At 38.9% G+C, this 20,301-nt stretch overlaps 2 protein-coding genes and 1 long non-coding RNA gene across 8 annotated transcripts; all 3 read right to left on the bottom strand.

Annotated features, from left to right (window-relative positions):
• Positions 1–331: 331 nt before the first annotated feature.
• LOC125312597 lies at positions 332–5,048 on the bottom strand. The gene is made up of 4 exons (XR_007196644.1): positions 4,982–5,048; positions 4,012–4,086; positions 1,339–1,464; positions 332–383 (listed from the first exon to the last, which is right to left on the bottom strand). It is a non-coding gene; the product is annotated as an uncharacterized LOC125312597 (long non-coding RNA).
• Positions 5,049–5,632: 584 nt separating this feature from the next.
• Positions 5,633–10,499, bottom strand: LOC115742264 (uridine nucleosidase 1). Of its 2 annotated transcripts, XM_030676443.2 has the most exons (10): positions 10,262–10,499; positions 10,103–10,225; positions 8,396–8,511; positions 8,178–8,237; positions 7,116–7,298; positions 6,933–7,037; positions 6,391–6,487; positions 6,180–6,287; positions 5,956–6,091; positions 5,633–5,859 (listed from the first exon to the last, which is right to left on the bottom strand). In XM_030676443.2, exons 2-10 carry the CDS (start codon positions 10,188–10,190, stop codon positions 5,751–5,753), a joined length of 1,002 nt encoding a protein of 333 aa, XP_030532303.1. In that variant the 5' UTR covers positions 10,191–10,225; positions 10,262–10,499; the 3' UTR covers positions 5,633–5,750. The 2 variants fall into 2 exon arrangements, with proteins under 2 accessions (XP_030532303.1, XP_048127006.1); XM_048271049.1 differs by having other exon boundaries at positions 10,103–10,499.
• A 3,469-nt stretch (positions 10,500–13,968) lies between these two features.
• LOC115742262 (solute carrier family 35 member F2-like) lies at positions 13,969–19,144 on the bottom strand. 5 transcript variants are annotated; one of them, XM_048271047.1, is made up of 12 exons: positions 18,839–19,144; positions 18,492–18,687; positions 18,334–18,391; positions 17,966–18,188; positions 17,644–17,720; positions 17,420–17,502; positions 17,159–17,210; positions 16,453–16,521; positions 15,971–16,057; positions 15,801–15,865; positions 14,463–14,628; positions 13,969–14,361 (listed from the first exon to the last, which is right to left on the bottom strand). In XM_048271047.1, the coding sequence occupies exons 1-11, from the start codon at positions 19,068–19,070 to the stop codon at positions 14,520–14,522; spliced, it is 1,251 nt and encodes a 416-aa protein (XP_048127004.1). In that variant the 5' UTR covers positions 19,071–19,144; the 3' UTR covers positions 13,969–14,361; positions 14,463–14,519. The 5 variants fall into 5 exon arrangements, with proteins under 5 accessions (XP_048127004.1, XP_048127003.1, XP_048127005.1 ...); XM_048271046.1 differs by having other exon boundaries at positions 13,969–14,366; positions 18,839–19,143; XM_048271048.1 differs by having other exon boundaries at positions 13,969–14,366; positions 18,334–18,411; positions 18,593–18,687; positions 18,839–19,142.
• Between the last annotated feature and the right edge of the window lie 1,157 nt (positions 19,145–20,301).

Below are 20,301 nucleotides of genomic sequence, written 5' to 3'. Positions count from 1 at the left end.
TCCAAAACTAAATGAGTGTATCATGGTGCATATCGTTGACATTATTTCAAAAAAGAAAGGAAAAAAAAAAAAGGCAACAATTCACGAATACGTGCAAAAGCATCCGATTTAAATGTACTTTTTTTTCCTCTTTGTTTCCTTCTTGTTATTTTTTAGGACAAGAAGAAGTCATCCATCCAGTCCAACCTGCAACCTCAGTCCACATCCAGTATGTTTATAGAGACCTTGTCCAAAAACAAATAAAGATTACATAGAGAGCTATATGAATCAAAGTCTGCCAACATCCAAAGCGCCATACGAATCAAAGTCTCACAAAGTTTTAAATCTTTAGGCATAATTTCTGATGCTTCCGCAGGTCTTACTGGACAAAAAAAGGGATGAGCCTGCATGAGAGAGAAGACAAAGTTTTTTCACACAGTGATAAGACACCACCTCTTTAAAAAGCATCAGAAAATCAATATTTTGATCTAATCGCACACAAATTTTCTCTAGTCCAAAAAACAGGCAGTGTGACTTGACCAGAAACACTTTAAAACATTAACTTCAGCACACTGAGCCTTAAGTCTGGGAAATAATAGTTCAAGCATTTCCTTCATTATGTCCTCTCATCAACAAGATCACCAAAAACAGAGAAACAGAAACCACTACAAAAGGAGATAACATGAAATCCTCCAAAAATCCTAAAGACATCTCTTCTAGTTGACAAGATTAGCTTTCACAAGAACAACGTGAAAATCAAGAAGCCAATGGGTGGCTCACCAGGTCTTTTACGAGGCATTTCTGCTGCACTTTGTGAAGAAATGCTCTCAAGAGGTCATTCATCTACATCTACATTATCCACTTCTTCTGAAAAAATAGCAGACTTAATATCCAGCTCATCAAGTGAAAGACTCACAACTTCAAGCACCCCAACATTTTCAAACGTGTCAAATGCATCTCCGCCAATATCTCACTTCTTGATCTCTCCTTCTGCATATCGTGGGCTTTTTCTTGATAGAAGATGAATGTTGCTATGAATGTAAACCAAATCTTCTGCACGTTTTGGGGTCATTTTATTTTTTTTGGTAAGGGAGTAAGTACTTCAATTCATAAAAGGTTGTACAGGAAGTAAGTACTTTATACCAAATTCATAAAAGGAGTAAATACTTCAATTCCTCTCAACACATGATGAAGAAGAAGGTTGTGCAAGAAGCTTTAAGGCTATGCTTTGAAGCCTAGGTGCACATGCACCATGAATAACCCACCAAGCTATAGGATACATAGCATACCGATTATGAATGGAATCAAATTCTCTAAAATCCCCATTTTTGCACGCAAAATTTACAAATTCGAATTCACCTTGTTACGCTCATCCAAGTTAGGAAAATATTTCTTAAGGCATTTTAGTCTTTCTTGGTTGATCTCTTTATCCTTGTAAGGAGAAACTCGAATAGGCTCTTCATTGAGCCATGATCACTGTAGTACCTATAAAATACAAGTAGAAAATCATAATAAGGAAGAAGAGTATTATATTATCATGTTGAAGAAAAAATACCAACTAATGAACTAATAATCTCATACAATTTTAGAACTTACCTAGGATTCAAGGCATATGCCAAGTAACAAAGTGGAGTATTGTTTCTAGTCCAACGATCCACAAATGTAGATTCATCATCTAGCCTTTTCACTTCTCGCGCATATATAGCTCTCTTCACTTTAATAATCATTGAATCCCACATGTCATAGACTAAGTGAAGACAAGGCTTGTCGATGTCACAAATTCTAAGCATGTCATAAATAGGAGTGAAGGAAAGTATATAATCAATTGAATCCCACAAAAAATCATCCAACACCTTGTCCTTGACAAACTTAGCTCTTCCTTAATTATCATCTATATAAATATTCCATTTGTCACAAATAACCATGCTTTGAAGACGCATTTGATTAACTTAAACCTCTAAAGCATCACAATCATCGCAGCAAAATGGGTATCCGCTACGGAAAGAAACTTCAAGTGATGCGTGCGTGAGGCGGGCGAGTGCGTTTTGAGTGATTATGAATAGAAATATGAATCGATCAAAGTTTATAAGATAGATTTCGAAGGAAGAATGTGAATAAGGATAAGATACGATCTTATCAAGGCCTAAAGGAAGCACCACTAGCCAAGAATCAAAATCGAAATTCGGGGTAGAGGCTCACCATCAAGGTTTAAAGGATAACTACAAACCAAGGCTAAAGGGTTTTTCGTTCACCACCGAGGAAGAATCCAATTTCCAAGGCTAAATAAACCGATACAAAGCAAATCCAACTTAAAAGAGGAATTCTCATTCATTCATCATATCTGTCTTTACAATGGAGCAGACTCTTCAATTATATAAAAAGACTAAGACAGAGCAAAAACGAAATAAAAGACAACAATCTCATCCACCAACCTTGCACAACCAATAACAATCCTAAAAGATCTATCAATTTCAAAGGAAACAACTCCAATCAGCCTTCCATTGATATGTCTTTGATTAAGCATCAAATCAGCAACTAATAAGGTAAGATATTGTTTGAAATCAACAATCAATCACATCTTGAATTAGAATCAGCAATCAATCATGTCTTGAATATACCTTTGTATCAACAATCAATCACATCTTCAATTAGAATCAACAATCAATCACATCTTGAATTAGAATCATCAATCAATCATGTCTTGAATATACCTTTGTATCTTTAATCGATCGGGTCAACAATCAATCTAGTAAATCGCTATGGAATCATAGCAATCAATCTGGTGAATTGATTATCTTATTGAAAAGGAAAGAAACGATACTTTACTATCGACAATCCTAGTCGATATTCTTCATGTAGACACGATCCACCGAAGCAAATTGTGATGAAAATCAACCTTGGTCCGAACGAATAATGATTGTGCAGAATTTGCGAATGGAATCAAGGATTGCTCATTAACGCCGAGTGTATTATTACTAACATCATTAAATGCTACCGCATCATCAAGCTAACAAACTCATTGTATATTACTCATCTCATTGAATGGTTTATGATGAAATGTTTGATACATGTTTGAAATCCAACTACATTCCTCATAAACTAAGTGATTATTCTCCATATTTTTTGCAGCACAAATGTTCTTCAAAACTAGATTTAGGGTGTACACCACACAAGGCATCCAAACAATATATGGAAATGCATGCTCAATGAGTTGTCTTGCGGCCTTACAATTTGCAGCATTATCTGTAATAACTTGGACCACATTCACATGCCCAATTTCATTGATAACTTCTTTCAATAAGTTAAAAATGAAATGCATATCATTTATTTCTCCTAAACAATCAAACAATTTTATAAACATAGCTTCTCCATCCGTCACTGCCATAAAATTAATAAGTGACCTCTTTTGTGAGTCACTCCATCCATCACTCACAATACTTATACCCCCTCCACATATTTCTAATAGGTGCACACAACCTATAAATGTTTTCCTTCTCTTTTTGCAACAAAATGGTCATCAACAAATTATGTTTGGGAGGTACATAATCCACAATATTATGATTAACGGCATAAGTTAAAGCGGATTGAAAGTAAGGATTTCTTGCAAGGTTAAACGGCAAGCCCGTCGAATAGAACATTCTAGCAATCTTACAATCTAAACGTTCCCGTATAGTCATATTGAATGCCTTTTCAATTGATCCTCCACCACTCCCACTTCCAATCTTCCTTTTTTTGGGGTCAAATGATGAATCCATCCCACCACCACCACTAATTGAAAAACTAGAAGGAGGTGAATGTGCATTTTTAGGCGCCTTGCTCTTCAATCTAGATTTAACCTCTTCTTCTAATCTTTCCATTTCTAAAAGATCATTTTTTTTCTACTTTTTCGCATTTTGCAATTCCTTTTCCACTTATCTTCAACAAATGGGCCCCGACTCTCATATATGAACTCTTAACATCTTTTCCACAGAATTTACATTTCCAAGACAAATTCCTCATGCCTCACTAGGATTAGCTAACTTAGTAACATACCTTCATAATGGGTTATTCCAATCTTCATCGCTAGATGTAGGTGGTGGAATGCTACTATCCATACTCGAAGTCATTCTACAAAAAATACAATTACAATATGTCAAGAATTATGAATATAACATGTATAATCATCCAAGGTAAATGTTGATGTTTATTCAGAATTACTCCCATGTGTTGTTACCACAAATTCAACAAAACAAGATATGTACTCTTGGACCAAAAAAAAAGATATGTACTCGAATCATGTACAAACTACAAGCAAAACCAGTGGAGCAACATTGTCAAAAACATGGCCATCACGCAAGAAATCTCTTCTGAAGCAACTCTCGGGATAGTATAGACAAAGTTGTGACAGGAGTATGTAGTGGATTATGCACAGTGAGCACTGAGAAGAGAAAGCCCAACTTAGACTTGAATCAGACATAGAATTTCTCACAGATACAAATTATTGCTTGTTGAGGGTGTTCCACAAGCTCTGCCTCCACAAGAACCTCTAGTCTCTAGATGCCAATGAAAGACAGTTCATATTTATTTGGACAAACGGAAATGTAAAAAGGATATCAAAATCACAATCTAATTGTTGATTTGATTTCTCAAACCACAGTAATTCGGAAAACAAAACTAGAGAAAAAATGGAAGAGTAGATGAAAAATATGTGCAGATGTACCACTATGCAATTTTGTTCTATTCGACCACAGAGTTCCTCAAGAGCATATGATAAAAAATCAATAGTCCTCACATGCGACGCTCACGGTCGACCAATCATGAGAGCAACAGAGATGGATCTTCCAAAATGCTTGAAATAGAGATTTACACGACAAGGACCAAGTGCTTCAAAGCAGAACGAAAAAGGTAAACAACATATAAACGTTGACAGAACAAGGTCCTAACTGACTGCAATCCCAACACCGAAATCTATCCATGACTGAAGATGGGAACCACGAACTAGTGAGAGAGAGAAGATGGTGACCTCTTCGGAGAGCGATTGGGCTGAGAAATCTGGACGGAGGTCGGAGCCTCGGACTCAGGTGAAGATTCTGATTGCTTCTGAGAGAGACGATTGACTTCGAGCGAGCGACGTATCAGATTTACCGAGGGAGATGACTAAGTTCGAGCGAGCGTCGAGTGACCAAGTTAGAGAGAGGCTCAAAGAGAAGGAGAGGGAGAGGACGCGAATCGTAAATCTATGATATCTAGGGTTCCAAATTTCCAATATTAAGTTTTTCTCTTTTTTAATGGACTCTACATGTCCGACACGCTGGATACGCGTCTCGGCCGCGTGTCAATACGCATGTCCATGTCCAACACGCGTCCAATACCGACACGCAAACCTATGAGGAGTGTCGGTGCTACATAGATTATACTAGCACAAAAATTCTCCTTTCGACCCCTTCTTCAAATTTATTGGCATTATTTTTGCATTTTATCTTTGCTAGAACATGAGAAATGACACTTTCCACTGAAAAACAAGTGTTATCTTATAAAACGATTGATATGATCTCTTTAATGGTGTGTTTCCATTTACTTGTCAAATATTCACCATATTACAATCCAAAGCGCGTCCAAATAGAGAAAGTGAACATCTGAAGTAACAAGGTATAATCTTTCCTTAAAGTCCACATTTAGACGAACTGAACCGCTTGCAACTAAAATTGAAGGCAAGGATTTGCGATTATAAATAAGGAAAGAGAGCATCCCCGTAGTTTTACATCGTTTTGGAGAGGGATTCACAACGGCTTTCACTGTTTCATCAGATACTTCTTGATGCAACTGACAACCTCATCCACATTGACCGTCCAAGCGACCGAAACAGGAGAATGGTCCGACCAGGGGTTGCTCGAGTTCCATCTGTACAAAGCAGAAGACAGAACCAATCATTGGTCAAGTGAGCAAGAAAAAAACAGCCAAGTGACTAACTAGCAAAGTCAGCTGGTGTATACATACTTCTTTAGACCTTGATCCATCATAGTGTGGCCTGTGCAGATTCCTTGTGTCTCCACCCTCACAACTCCGCGTTTATAAGTGAAAAGATCAGGACGAACTAGCGCCATGAAACTGACGGGGTCATGAGGGAAAATTCCTGGAAAATGCCAGCGAAGTAGTAAAGAGAAGGACATAGGATAATTAGACTTTGGTAAAACTACAGTTCTTAGAGTATCAAAGCATACCATAGACCCCATCAGACTTAACATGCCAATCTCTGTAAAACTTGCACATATCACTAAGAATTTGAGCATGCTTCCCCTTTGATAGCCTCAAATCAAGCAGGTCGGCATCTAAACCACCATAACTCTCAGATGGATGACCTTTTCCAGATAATAAAGCGATGCAAACGAAAATTTATTTGTCAAATGAGCAAGAGAAACACAGTAGGGGCACCTGTAAGTTTCACTTGGGTTGTGATGTTTATCCCCACAACAATAATTTCAGCCCCCGAAGTAAACACAACATCAGCTGCTTCTGGATCCCCAAAAATCTGCAAGTGATGATAAGAGCTATTTAAGGCCAACTCAAGGATATGATCAACTTTAGCAGGAGACTTAGTTTAATGATATGCATGTGCTGACTCTTTAATAGGAAAAACAAAAACAAAAGGAGAGGTTTACGTGGAACCATGGCTCTTGGTGACTGATCTGAAATCACAAAATCAAGTACGAAGCATTGGTGATAGCAAGGGCAGAAAAAAGACAGTGTGCACCAAACAACGAAATTGAGGTTTTCTTGCGAATCAAAAAGCTGAAACAAAATTCCAAGCGAGAGTTTGCCACAACACTTATGCATTTGCATGGACAGATATATGCTGCATCCTTGAGAGAGAGAGGGAGAGAGAGAGAGAGAGAGAGAGAGACCTATTACAATTATTTCTATGTTCATCAGATATAAGAGGACAGCTAGAATATAAGACAACAGCTAGAACTTACGTTTGCTTCTGCAGCAGGATTTACATTTCCCAACGCAAAGAAAGCACCACCAAGCACAACGATTTTCTTCACCTTGCTTGCAAAGGAAGCATCTCTTTTGACTGCCTGAAGGAGATAAAACATGGCACCCCGTGAAATTGCAATCGTCAGAATAAAGCAGTTGGGCATGAGATCACTACTTACCAAGGCTAAGTTTGTCAAAGGCCCAAGTGCCAGTACAGATACTTCACCCGGAAACTCAGAGACCTTATCAACTAAAAACTCTGAGGCACTCTTCTCAACTTTCTTTGCATTGGGAGGAGGCAAACATATGTTGCCGATACCATCAGAACCGTGGACAAAGTCAGCACCAAGTGGCTTTCCCCCCTTCTCGAAGAAAAATGTAGGACTTTTAGACTTCAACAGAAGGACGGCAATAAAATGTAAAAACTAGAGAGACCTAAAAGTGGTTTGAACATGCAGGACATCAAAAAGAAAGAAAAGTAGCTGCAAAGTATAGGATTAAAATTTGTGGCAATATCATACATCCTATCAAAACGTGATTTGAAAGTGCACATGAGATAAAGAAATGGATTCAAACCAAGTCAATTTAACAAATGGATTGCCTCACACAGGCAACACTTTGTAACATTGAGATAAAGAAATGGATTCAAACCAAGTCAATTTAACAAATAGATCGCCTCACACAGACAACATATTATTAGTATCTCCATGTTAAGCTTCCTAGGAAAAATAGAAAGGGTAATATCTATTACATATATTAAGATCTCTCATTCCACGTATAACAACCAAGGCATGAAAGTTGCATATGCTAGTATTAAAAGGTGACTCTTCTACCTCTTGCATAAATCAAACGTGAAACAAATCTAAAATGGGACAAAACACATATTTGATTACTCAGAACAACGGATTTGCTCACTTGGTTTCGGTTTGCAGTATAATATGGATATGAAGTAGCATATATCATGTTCCTTAAACCTGTGATGACACCAACAAAGCTAATGATGCACATGTAATCATCCACATTACTTTACTATACATGATATCAGGCACAATATCACCTTAAAGCACAATAGACACATGCAAATCAAGGAGAATAGAAACCCAGTATAAATCCAGAGACATATTCAGAGATTGAGACTCAAGCAGCACAGAAAAGGTCAGAAGTTTAGCTAAAGTAGGGAAGTGCATTCTCATCTCCTTAATTCCTTGGAGTGAACTCCGATAACAAACTAAAACAATTACCTTTAGAGGCTCATGGCTGCCTTCAGCTACAGGAACACCTGGACGTCCAGCTATCTCACACTATCCTTTTACACAATAAAAGTAGTTATTGACTATGAAATATTCCATAAACATGACGAATTTACGTATCCTCAAAAAAAGGACATACTTGGACATTGTGTAGAAATATTCGGTACAATGAAATACATACGACTAAACCAGATGAAACAAATACATACCAAAAGCAAGGCATTGCGAGTGGCAGCTTCTGTTGTAACATTACCAAATATAGTCGTGAATCCCAAGATATCCACCTCAGGAGCTTGAAATGCCATGAAGATTGCCATGCTATCATCTGTCAGTCAACTTAAAACATGTTTATAAAAATAAACGAGATGTAAAACAGTCAATTGAGGAAGGCAAATTGCATATTCTGGATAGTAGTGCAGTTGAAAAAAAAAAAAACAAATATGGCCCATCTCCCAACTGCATTGCTAATTTCAGCAACGTAAACAGCCAATTCCATGGAAATAGGTTGGGGTGAGCATGGTTCTAGGATAAAACCTGGAACCTGGAGAATCGGACCGGTAGGAACCGATTGGTTCTAGGTTCCAGGACATAGAGGGTAAGTTCCAGGTTCAAAAAATGAGAGAGCCTGTTCTGACGGTTAGGTTCCAGATTCAAGGTAGGTGGAATCCGGAGCAAGTATATATATATGTTTTCGTGTCATCCTATTATATTCCATAGTGTCCGATGATGAGTGCATAATCCGGAACCAGGTTATCATTGATAGTTTTACTTTATTAATGTTTCATATTTTTCATGTATCTAAATATGAATTGTGGTCAATGGATTTTAGCAGTATGCGGTGGTCAATAAATGTGATTATTCACTGCAATCATTCAACTAAGAAAATATGTGGAAACCGGATGGAACCTGGAACCGATCCTGGAACCTGTGAAAGGGTAGATTTTAGGTTCCACGGTATGCAAGTAGGTTTCGGGTTCCAAAAAATAAGGAAACTGTATAGACAAGTAGGTTTCGGGTTCCACATGGAACCCGTACGGTACCTGGAACCACTCATCCCTAAACACAGGCATCCAATCCCCAACGAACTCTCTCGAGCATCCAATTAATAATTCCTCTACACCAATTTCTCAGGCTGTAGCCACAAAACCAACTCAATCCATCACAGGAGGATAAACTATCTAAGTAGCTTCACGCAGCAATTTAATCCTCTTTTTCGCGTAAATCCTCTTAAAACTTCATATCTTTTCTTTGTTCTTTTTTGTTTGTTAAGTTAAGAGAAAATCATATTAAAAGATAAGCCTATACGAAAGAAACTAAAGACTTGGACTTTCTTGTCAAAAGAGAAACCTATACGAAAAAGTCAACTGAAAAATTAAAAATTGCTTTCATGCATCTAGAATAATACCAATAAGAAAGGAAAACTTGCCAATCATTTCCACTTCCCCGTGGATTCACCTCACATTTCTCACCATCAGCCTATAGCTTATTACCTTCTCTTATAATAATCACTTACTACTTATTTCCAGCTGAAAGGGAAACCAGTGGATACCCAAGGTAAACTACACACTATAAGAAGAGTCCTTTCCCAGAATGTTCTTTCCCGGACCACAGAAAGCCACATTTGGCTTCTGATTTCAGGAATCTCTCCTACTTCTTTTGATGAAACCGTCTCATCGCCGACTCCCTACGCACTCCCAAAGTAAGATTTACACACAGGGGCGCACACACAGAATAGTCACTATGGACCAGCAACCAGACCGTCGCAGAACAATCGATCACCATCACGAGAAACAGAAGAACCCCACAAATGATTCGGGAATCCGACACGCATTCCGGGCGAATGCGGCCGAGAAAGTGCAGTGAACTGACAGAAGGCTAACCAACCCCAAAGAAATGAACGCTCGGCGAGAACTAACCGATCCCGGGATCAGTGTCGATAATGAGCTTCTCGGGACTAGCCGGCGAGCCAAAAGCTTCGCCGCCGTTGGCAAACGCTCGCTCCATCTTCTCCGCTTCGAATCAGAGGACGAAAAACTCGAGGTGCGCACCCCCTTGTTTTTTAAACCTTTTGTCCGTCTCCAAATCAGATCACGCAAGAGAAGCAGCAGCAGCAGAAGAAGCAGCAACGATCAATTCAACTCGAATCCCCGCCGCGCCTCTCTTTTATCCGGTGGCGATCAACTGATCAGGACAGATTCATTTCGTAGAAATTCGTCCGATTCGAAGCGACGACGAAGCTGGCGACGCCAACCGCAAGCTTTCCTCCCTCCAAGACGTCTCCCTCTCTCTCTCTCTCTCTCTCTCTAAAACGCTGGCTGGTTGGTGCCTTTGTTTGATTGGGTTGGGTAATTAAAAAGGAAGGATTAAAGGGGGGCGGAATGACGAAAAAGGGCCTAGTCCTGTGCCCCCAATGGGATATCGACGTGTGGCATATTCGGATATCTGAAGGGGGTAAATTGGGAAAAGCACACCCATTGCTTAATGCTTAGGCAGGCGTGTTAACATTTTACCGCTCAGCCGGACGTGGCATTTTAATTTAATCTAAGTTATATTATCATGTGGTTGCACGTTGATCGGTGTGGTGGTCAACTCGATTATCACGTGATTATTCATTTCCATATTAGTATTGGCAATACCACGTGTGATGGCCGACTTCAATATCAGGAATTTACGGCCCGAATTAGCCGGATGAACCGAATTGGTACCAATACAAAAAGGTCTAAGACCGAATTGATCCAATCGAAAGATTTAGAACTAAATTGAACAAATGAAACAAATTTAATACATATTTTTATATTTTTTCCTCTTTTGTCTTCCTAGGCTACTAAAAACGTCCTCACACCTCACCCGTCAATCTATGGTAATTCAAGATTACGAATTATTCGAGATGCGCGGAAGCTATTCCATCGCCCCGATTGCTAAAATCTAGATATGCTGAAAAGATAGAGATGAATTTAATGTCACCACGCAAACGATTCATTGGATTTGGCTCCCATACCATAGCTGTTGCTTCCGTTTGACCGACATCTTGTATTCGACGCATTAGCAGGCGTCCTAGTCAAGAGGGTCATTTTGCTATCCATTACGTTGCGTCAAGCCAATTATCTTGTATTGTGCGGTCCGCCGAACTTGCATAATACGAGACAATAGGATCGATGGAGTCATCGCATGATCCATCATTTGGACCGGTGGATTAGACGCAAATGACAAAATTATTGGCGCGATTGTGCCTAATACAGCCACTAATACAAGGTTGTCGTTCGAGGTTGTGATGAAGACCCATGACCCAATCGTTATCCCCAGAGTCAAGGACATATTATATTTCAGCTTTTGCACTTCGCGGCTTCAAAAAAAAGGCCAAAGTTTAAAAAAGCATCTGGTCGATGGGATTGGCCTTTGCCCATTAAGGTAGCGAATGATACTCAATCTATTAATTTTTCTATTGCTATTCCTTATACGAGTTTTTGAGCAACCAAAACGATTTTATTCCCGAAACAGAAATTTGTTCGATAATAACATAAAATTTTTCAGATTACCAGTTTGCGACAAGGACGAGAGAGAGAGAGACGGAGACTTCACGTGAGAGAGAGGAGGGGAAAAGCAAGTAGTGAGAAGAATTTTTATTTATGTTTTTGTTCCATAAATAAAAATGTAGAAATTTTTTACTTTTTATTTCTTCTCAAAATCTATTTCTAAGCTAAATGTTTATCTCAAAAATAGATGAATGAAATTGTTTTACCAAACGGATTTTTGTTCCAAACCTTTTCTTGGGAAAATAAAAAATAGAGAAACAAAGTGGTTATCATTCGCACCCTAAAGTGAGTATGAAAATCTTGTTGAACTTTAAGGACAACGAAAAATGACTTGTGCAATTCGAAATTAAATCCCCCAATAATACAAGCCCAAATTGTGATTTATCAAAATGAAATGCCATAATAAATCAAATAATAAACATAAAAAGTCTTTTTAAATAGAAAGAGAAGTTCGAGGCAGTGGAAATTGATTTGGTCTGAATTTAGAGCAAAACTAGATTCTCACCTACGACTAGCAAATACTCAGATTTGAGTAAGACGTGAGGCTGTGTTTGGTTGTCTGGATTTCAAGCAAAGATAAGAGTACATAAAATATGATATGAAAGCTAAGAATTTTGCTATATGTTATCAATTGCTCGATGATAGTTTATTTTCTTTACACCATTACATTTATTGTTATAGTCGAACCTGTGGCTCTAGAGTGCTGCAATTCATTTGAGGTTGTCTCCATCTGCGTATTTGTGATTTCTTTAGCAGTAAATAGTGAGAGAATCTTACCATCTCCGTTTACATCATATCCTATACAGTCCCGGTGAGCCGCCGCCGACAACACGTTTAAAAAGAGCGAGCGGGTTATTTCGGTAGCCAGAGATGGCTGGAAGAGCAGTTTTTTGTTGGTTGGTACGTGGGGAAGAAAGATGGGGAAACTTTGAAAGGAAGCTGCGACAATGCTTGTGAAATGCTAACGGTTGCCCAGGACCGTGCTGGGTTGCGAACAACGGAAGTTGGGAAGGGACGCACCAAAATCATCGGTCACATGGCAAAAGCGCGACATGTTGGAAATTTCTAAGGCACGCCAGCAATGCGGATCGCTAATTCTTCTATCGACCTCTTAGGCTTAATTACGATAGTCCAGCCTCAATACCGTGAAATCGATGTTCTTAAGCTTTATTTTGCTGGCACGCCATGAAGTTGTACGTAAATGCAGAACGATGTTTGTTAATTATATTTGCGGTTCTAGAACGAGTTTCGTCTTTGCAAATTACTTTGAGGGTCATAAATATATGTAAATGCAGAACTTGTGATATACCTGATCGATCATGCAACCATTTTGCCAAATAATTCCTGCCATTTATGCCTATGTTAATCAAAGTAGAAATCTCAAATTGTAGTTGAAATCCCATAAAAAGAAAAAAGAAAGGAAAAAAAGAGTCTCTCGACAATCCTGGCGAGTTGCCGACACGACAACACGAGAAATATAGCAGATATCTTATTGTAGACAGAGATGGCTGAAGGAGCAGTTTGCTGATAAGAATGCAGAAGAAAAGGGAGAATGGGTCTCTTTCTGTTAGTCGGTATCTATGGACGGAAGATCTGCTGCTTTGAAAGGAAGCTGTAACATCCTTTTGAATTTGCCAACGGTTGCCCAGGACTCTGCCGGGGTATCAGTCAAAAAGGTGGTGAGAACTATGGATTTATCGCAATTTACAAAGCCTTTAAGCACTAGTATGTTTACTCCTTATGCTGTGATCTCTTATAAGGTCTATTAAACATTGATGCAGATGAGCATTATCAGATCGTGCCGCGTCACCGTGTTCATTTTAGCGCATACCACTCCCAATATGTTTCAACCGGATGAAAGAAGGAGAAGAACAAGAGGGTGTGACTGACTTGGGGTGATCACCAGAGAAAGAAGCCAAGAGAATGGGAGGAATAACACATATCAGAGAGGCCTTGGCACAGGCAGATAGCAAGATATGGCAGAAAACAGCTGATCATAGGGACTACACTCAGACTGCTCAGCTGAGCTTTTGTTGCCAGAAATGAGGATGGAGAAAAGAAACTAATGAGACCGATGTTTCAATCAATTAGAAGAAGTGCCAGCGGACGTGCAAGTTAGGCTTGTTGCATCCATCGAAAGAGGACGATCGGTCCAGTTGATTGGGTCGATGACCCGTCCCGTCTTCTCTGCGGGATCTTTTCATGTGCTCGTGTGAGGAACGATCCCTGTTGATGAAGAAGACTGCCCGGCAACATGGGTTGATGGAATTAAAAGTATGTTTACTGGCTATACAAGTACATAAGGCTGCAGGAAACACTGCCACATCAAAGTGGGTGAGTAATCAAAATAGATATGTAATAATTCTCTGCATTCATCAATCTATCCATGCAGCCTCGATCTATTATATTACTCGTTCTGCGTAAAAGGATCCCTAGCTTCTTGTTTCAGACTTTCTTGGGTATAAATTTGCCTTGTCTGCTCAGCAACATGATGAACTAGAACCTCGCATATAGAACATAGCCATACCAGGGTTTCGGTGACCCAATGGGATCCGATCGCATCATGCCAAAGCAGAGCCTCTCTCTGTAAGCACGGTTAGGCTAAACAACTGGATGCACCAGTTGGGGGAAGAAATTTAAGACCGTCCTGCACATCACAGAGTAACCATCTCAAGCTTGTCAAGGAATTCGGCACTTGAGAGTCTTAACCTATCCAAGCCGTGACGAAGGGTTTAGTATTTACCCATCGAGTTTACTAGGATGTGCAGAGTCAACTGCAATATAAAACGGGCAACTTGCATCATGAAGTCGAAGATTCCTCCGGGGGAACTGCACTTCCATTGCTAAGCACTTGATAATTGGTCAGGTCTCCATCCTCAATGGCCTGTACAATTTCGGGTTCCTTCTCGCTGGACAACGATAACACCTTTTTATTGCATGAAAGCACTTCCAGGATGAGGCGCATCTATATAAACTCAAGCGCTCATGTGGCATCACAGTGAAGTGGATCATATGAGTTGATGCTGTCGCAATTCATATATTAACCAGCAAAAGATGCCACCATCATTGCAACTTTAAGCGCAACATTCTATAACTGGTTTTTCCAACTCGGGTATGAGTTATATTTCCCTCTTAATGGTTCTAAAAATCTTTTGTTAGATACAGAGACTGAAAGGCACATGAGTAGCTCAACTAATGGGAAGATGTGCTCATACTAGAAAAATTCTAAGTACGGGAAATGGGATGCATAAGACTAGAGAGTGAACTGCAGTCACGAATGGTCATGCAGAGACCCTGCAAGAGTTCCTTTGCTTCCACAAGAAAAAAGAAAGCATCCCTGATAAGTTCAACCAACTGATAACCATGAACATAGGTCCTCTGATATTTCCTTTGTTGTCTTTATCTTTGATTAATGCCAAAGATACCAAGGTTGGTTTACGAAACAATTTACGAATTGATGTAGGAGGATCTTATTAAATGCCAAATATGTTCCACTTGTTTAAATACTCACATACGGTTTGCCACACAACTTTCTAAGGAATCTTTGAGTCCCTAGCAATATAGGGCTTGTTTGTTTAGAACAAAGTTTAAGTAAAGAGCACTTTTTGGCTTTCTCGCCACAATTAGAAGTATTATCCAAACATCAAAAGGATTGTGAAAAATCATATGTTACTCTACGTGTCAACATTTGCATATAGCGAAAATTTCAAGTGCTTAGGATGGAAAAAAAGAAAAAAGTTAAATGTGTGCATCGCAAAATTTAGATGAAGCAAAAGGCAGAAAGTACATGTAAATCCAGGCTCGCCCTTGTTCTTTATCTTTTTCAGGTTTTCACTAGATGGAGGCATGGCCTTTCCATTTGGAATTGTCTTGGGATTACAATTCAGTAAGTTCATCTCAACAGAATTTCTTTCTTTTGATGGATTGTTGGAATTGGCTAATGGAAAATGGTCGATTGGCTGGGATAAGCATGATAATATGCACCATAAAGTTGCATCTATGAAAGGGATACCAGCATCTTGAGGATTGTAAACTAAATCAAAGGGAGAGGAACATTCTGTGGATAAGATATGGCACATACTTTTTCGAGTAGATGACCAAGCCAACTACCACAATGGCAAAAGCAAGATAGTATAACCAGTCAACCTGAAAGAAGAGGTGACTATCGATCAGGTTATGCAGGCACAAGATTGCTATCATAGTGTCAAATATGACTGCCGATGGTAACCAAATAATGTGAACAAACTGTACCTGCTGATGATAGAAGCAGATGCGTACAACAACTGCCCACATATCAGATGTGAGTAGAGAGAGATTGAACATTGTGGCTCCACTCATCTGGAGGCAACTTATTTTCATTAGAGATACAGAGAGTTACATATTAGCAAACATTTAGTGAAGGACAGCTTGTAGCTCATTTCTTTTTGTCATGATTTTAGACATATCACCATAAGATTACACCAAAGAAAAAAGGAAGAAAACTATTTCTGATAAGGATGGAAGAAGATACAGAGCAGTAAATAGTTGCATCAACCGAACTGTTTTACATCACAGGAGGAGAAAGAGTGAACTCAACTCGAACTATCATAACTCGTGGAAGATATTTGATACTTTCTGTCGGGTACAATTCGTCATTCACTCTAAATGAGATCGTGTGTGTGTATAAGCATAACATGAGATTTTGAGACTTCTAATGAAAACAATAATAACTAGCACCAAAAGAGTAAGAGTACCTTCAGGACTGAAGGAGCAAATGAATAGAATAAAAAGACTGTCAGAACATAGCCAACAAAAGCTAGTACCTGAAACAGAAGCAGATGGCTTGGAAGATTGAAACAGAGGGCAAAATACTCGAGAGTATGAGATGTACAAGTCAATGGAACACAGGAACGAAGAGCAAAAAATACTCACAAAAATCAAAGTCTACTACCAGTTATCACAGGTGGTACTAAATATTAAGGCATCTCCGGAGAATAGACAGGAAGAACATCAACTCGATATGCCACATGTAAGCATGCTTAACTTTCCAGGTCACAACTTATCAGCAACAAAATGAAATTAACACTCTCTTGACATTTTACACCGCATATGTTTTCATGAAGTTTGCACTACATGCCCTTGCAAATAATGGCTAGAACTCAATGATACCCTTGGCAGACAGTTACAGGCATATCGTCCTTTTCTCTTTTTCATTTGGGGGGAGTCACGCATGCATATTGGTTGACATTGTCAATAAAGAGAATTAAATAATTTGGTGGATTACCAAACTAACAATATTTAACTGGTGGAATCTCAATAAGAAAAAGGATAATTTGAAATAGCACAATGATAATTTTAGTTGGGAGGCTTTCCTACTATACATTGACTCAAAAGGCAATAATTGAACATTAGACAATTTGAGCAAGAATAGTGGCGAGGAAGCTCAGAAGTACTTCTTACAAGTTCTGTAGACCACGTGATGGATTCAATACTCTGCCTTTCAAATATGGATCTAATCAGAATTAAGGAATAAGGTTAATGTCATCATCGAGTAGCACAAGTAACATTCCCCAGCCATATCCCCAACACATGAATGAGATGCGAATTACTGATTGCAAGAGAGTTTAAGCAGGTCAGAGCTCAATCTTTTGTTGGGACACTTTTTCCAAATAAACACCCGCATTTCCAGCTTCTATTTTCCAGCACCAAAATGGAGGATACATCTCAACCACGCTAACTAGTGTTCCATAAAGCCCAATCATGGACACTACTTCCACTAGATCCTTTTTCTTCACGCAGAATTCCTGCAGTACGAATAAGGAAAAAACGGAATTAATAAGTCTATGAGAAACTTAGAAAAGGTGGATCAGAGTCTTTGGAGACTGAGATGTTGCACGTACAATGCCACCGAAAAATTTAAGTCGATTCCGTTAGCAATAACTGACCTCACCGACATTGCTTACGGCATAGAAGACAGTCCCAGCAATAACAAGTATGTCTCCCAAAAGAGGTTTTGAACCACCTGAATTGAGATTTCTGATCATACAGTTGGATTGATGTTGTATTTTCCAAGGAGGATTACTATTTTCTTCTGTAAATATGTTGAACTTCTATGATTCTAGAGAACCAACTGATAGTCGAGACCAAAATGCCCACATGCTATTGACATGAACTAATCCAAAATGATTTGTGTCAGTAAACTGATGCAAGTTCATCTTGTATGCAGAAGTTGGAAAACTTTTGGTCCCAAAATAATAAATCTATCACCTCCCCCTCCCACTCCAGCATCGGATAGAAGCACTAAGCCAAGGCCTAGAACACACAATGCGGCTCCAAACAACTGCAACAGCGAATAACGAGTTCCTAGAAACACCCAGGTCAGGACAAGGACCGACGGTATTGTCCAGCAATCCAGAAGTGTCACACTAGTAATCGATGAGTACTGGTATGCCTTGTTAACTGCCATCAAGAAGTTTGAGTGGTAAGTAAACTACAAAAAGATGCCATTCCTTAAGTGTAGAAGATCAAGTTCCTGTACAGATAATTAGACAATGGTACTACCGCTGAACTATACAACTGCTTAAAGAGAAATTGTTTTTCCCGGGAAGAGAGAGAGAGAGGCCTTTTCAACTCACCCAAATAATTTCCTTGAACGTCAACCATTCCCAATAGCAGATACCAGTACCACGAAACCTGTCAAAAATGATAATCTCCTAAAAAAAATGAAATTCCATATCAACAAATCGCATGCTAGATTCAGCATTTGAACTGCCCCACTGAGTGAAAAACATGCCAATTTCCTAACAGAGCACAGTAGCTTGGTTTGGCCAAAGTCTCGTGCTTAAAAACTGACCGACTCTCTGTACATGGAGAAGAACAGAACTGTGAAGATACCAGAAGCCTGCGTCGCCTGTAAAGCAAGATGCTTCCGAAAACCAGAGCGAGAGCTAAATAAGCAAACAACATTTGAGTGAGAGGCGCATCCACACCTGCACAAATTTCGCCAAAAACCAAGATGACTCGACTTGAATCATCACACTAATGCATTTTATCATTCACCATCCTGGCAATCTCAAGAAACCACGTAATTGGCGAAAAACAAAAAAAAACAAAAAACTAGTCCTCTCTTCCAGTTGTTACCGAGATCAGCTATCAGAGAAGTAGAGAAGCTCGCGAGTGCCATTATGAAAGAGACGAGCTGACCCAGGAAGAGAAGGTACACCATTCGCCACTTTCCGTGGCTCCCCCACCAGCTGCTCATGGCGTCGACACAGTTCATTCTTCCAAAACTTTGTCCGACCCAGAACAGAGCAAGATCACCTTTAACCGAAAGATTGGTCCTTTTGGAGTGTCTCTGCAGCGAGAACAACATAAAAGTTCAGCCTTTGTCCCCCTATTGCATCTGCTGATATCTACCAACTTGCTATATCTACCATTCTTTGGGTTTGGTTCGGGTTCTTGAAGAGCGAGTGAGCGGGAGAGTAGGTGAATTTCTGGTTCAGAGGTGTTCAACTTGTCGCAAACGCGAAGCCAACTGACGCCTGATGGGGCAGGCTCTCCGGTTGGCCCGCAATAAGACCTCAGTTCTTGCCCAAACTTCGCGTGTGTTTTATCTTCAAATTTCTATGAATTACTTGTTGATTGCTTAAAACTCGTATTACTTCGATTCCTCACATGATGACAATAATATAATTTAATTCCATATGCACATTGGGATTTTAAATGAATTTCCTTTAATTATCACTTTGATGGGAGAACTATTTACTTTTTCTTTTTTTTTTGAAAAAGAAAAATCTCATCCCATCTAATTAGAAAAAATTTCAAATAAGGACCCGAAGTGCCTTGATTTTCTCAAATAAGAGCCTAAAATGGATCTTGTTTCAAATAAGGGTATGAAGTGACCATATCAACCTAAAAAAGGGCATCTCACTAATTATTTGTCGACATTTTTTTGTCATTTATCCTTTTTATTATTTTTTTTCCTTTTCCTTTTTTTTTTTTTTTTGCCTCTTCTGTTTTTTAAAATTTAAAAAAAATTGAAAAAAAAAAAAGAACAACAAGTGGGACGCTGCCCTCCCGATTGTAGCCTCCCGCCCGTATTCCTCTGTCTTTTTGTTTTTTTTTTATTTCTTATATAACTTAACTAAAAAAATGTTAAAATTATATTTTGATGAAAATACCCTTGATTGGCCAGAATATTTGGCCGGCCGACCACCCAGCCAAGCCAAGCCCTTACTTGAAACAAAAATGATCACTTCGGACCCTTGTTTGAAACAAAAAGAGCACTTCAAATTCTTATTTGCAACAATGTTCACTTTATGCATTTATTTGAGAAAATCGGGGCACTTGGGGCCTTTATTTGAAAATTTCCCATCTAATTATAGACCTGTTAAACAAGTGGATTTGATAATAAATGGTTCAATCCAAATTGACCTATCGACCCATTTATGATCCATTTATTAGTAATGCAAAGTTCTTTACCCATACTCAACCCAACCCGCACTCACCCATACCCAACTCGATCCATATTGTTAATACAATGCAATGCAAATTTAGTGGCCAACTTTTATTAAATTTTTAAAAAATAATTCTTTTATTTTTTA

The sequence above is a fragment of the Rhodamnia argentea genome, chromosome 10, assembly GCF_020921035.1.
Source record: "Rhodamnia argentea isolate NSW1041297 chromosome 10, ASM2092103v1, whole genome shotgun sequence".
Taxonomy (NCBI): Eukaryota; Viridiplantae; Streptophyta; class Magnoliopsida; order Myrtales; family Myrtaceae; genus Rhodamnia; species Rhodamnia argentea.
The sequence above is the reverse complement of the archived record's forward strand: the minus strand, read 5'-3'. Positions and strand labels throughout refer to the sequence as shown.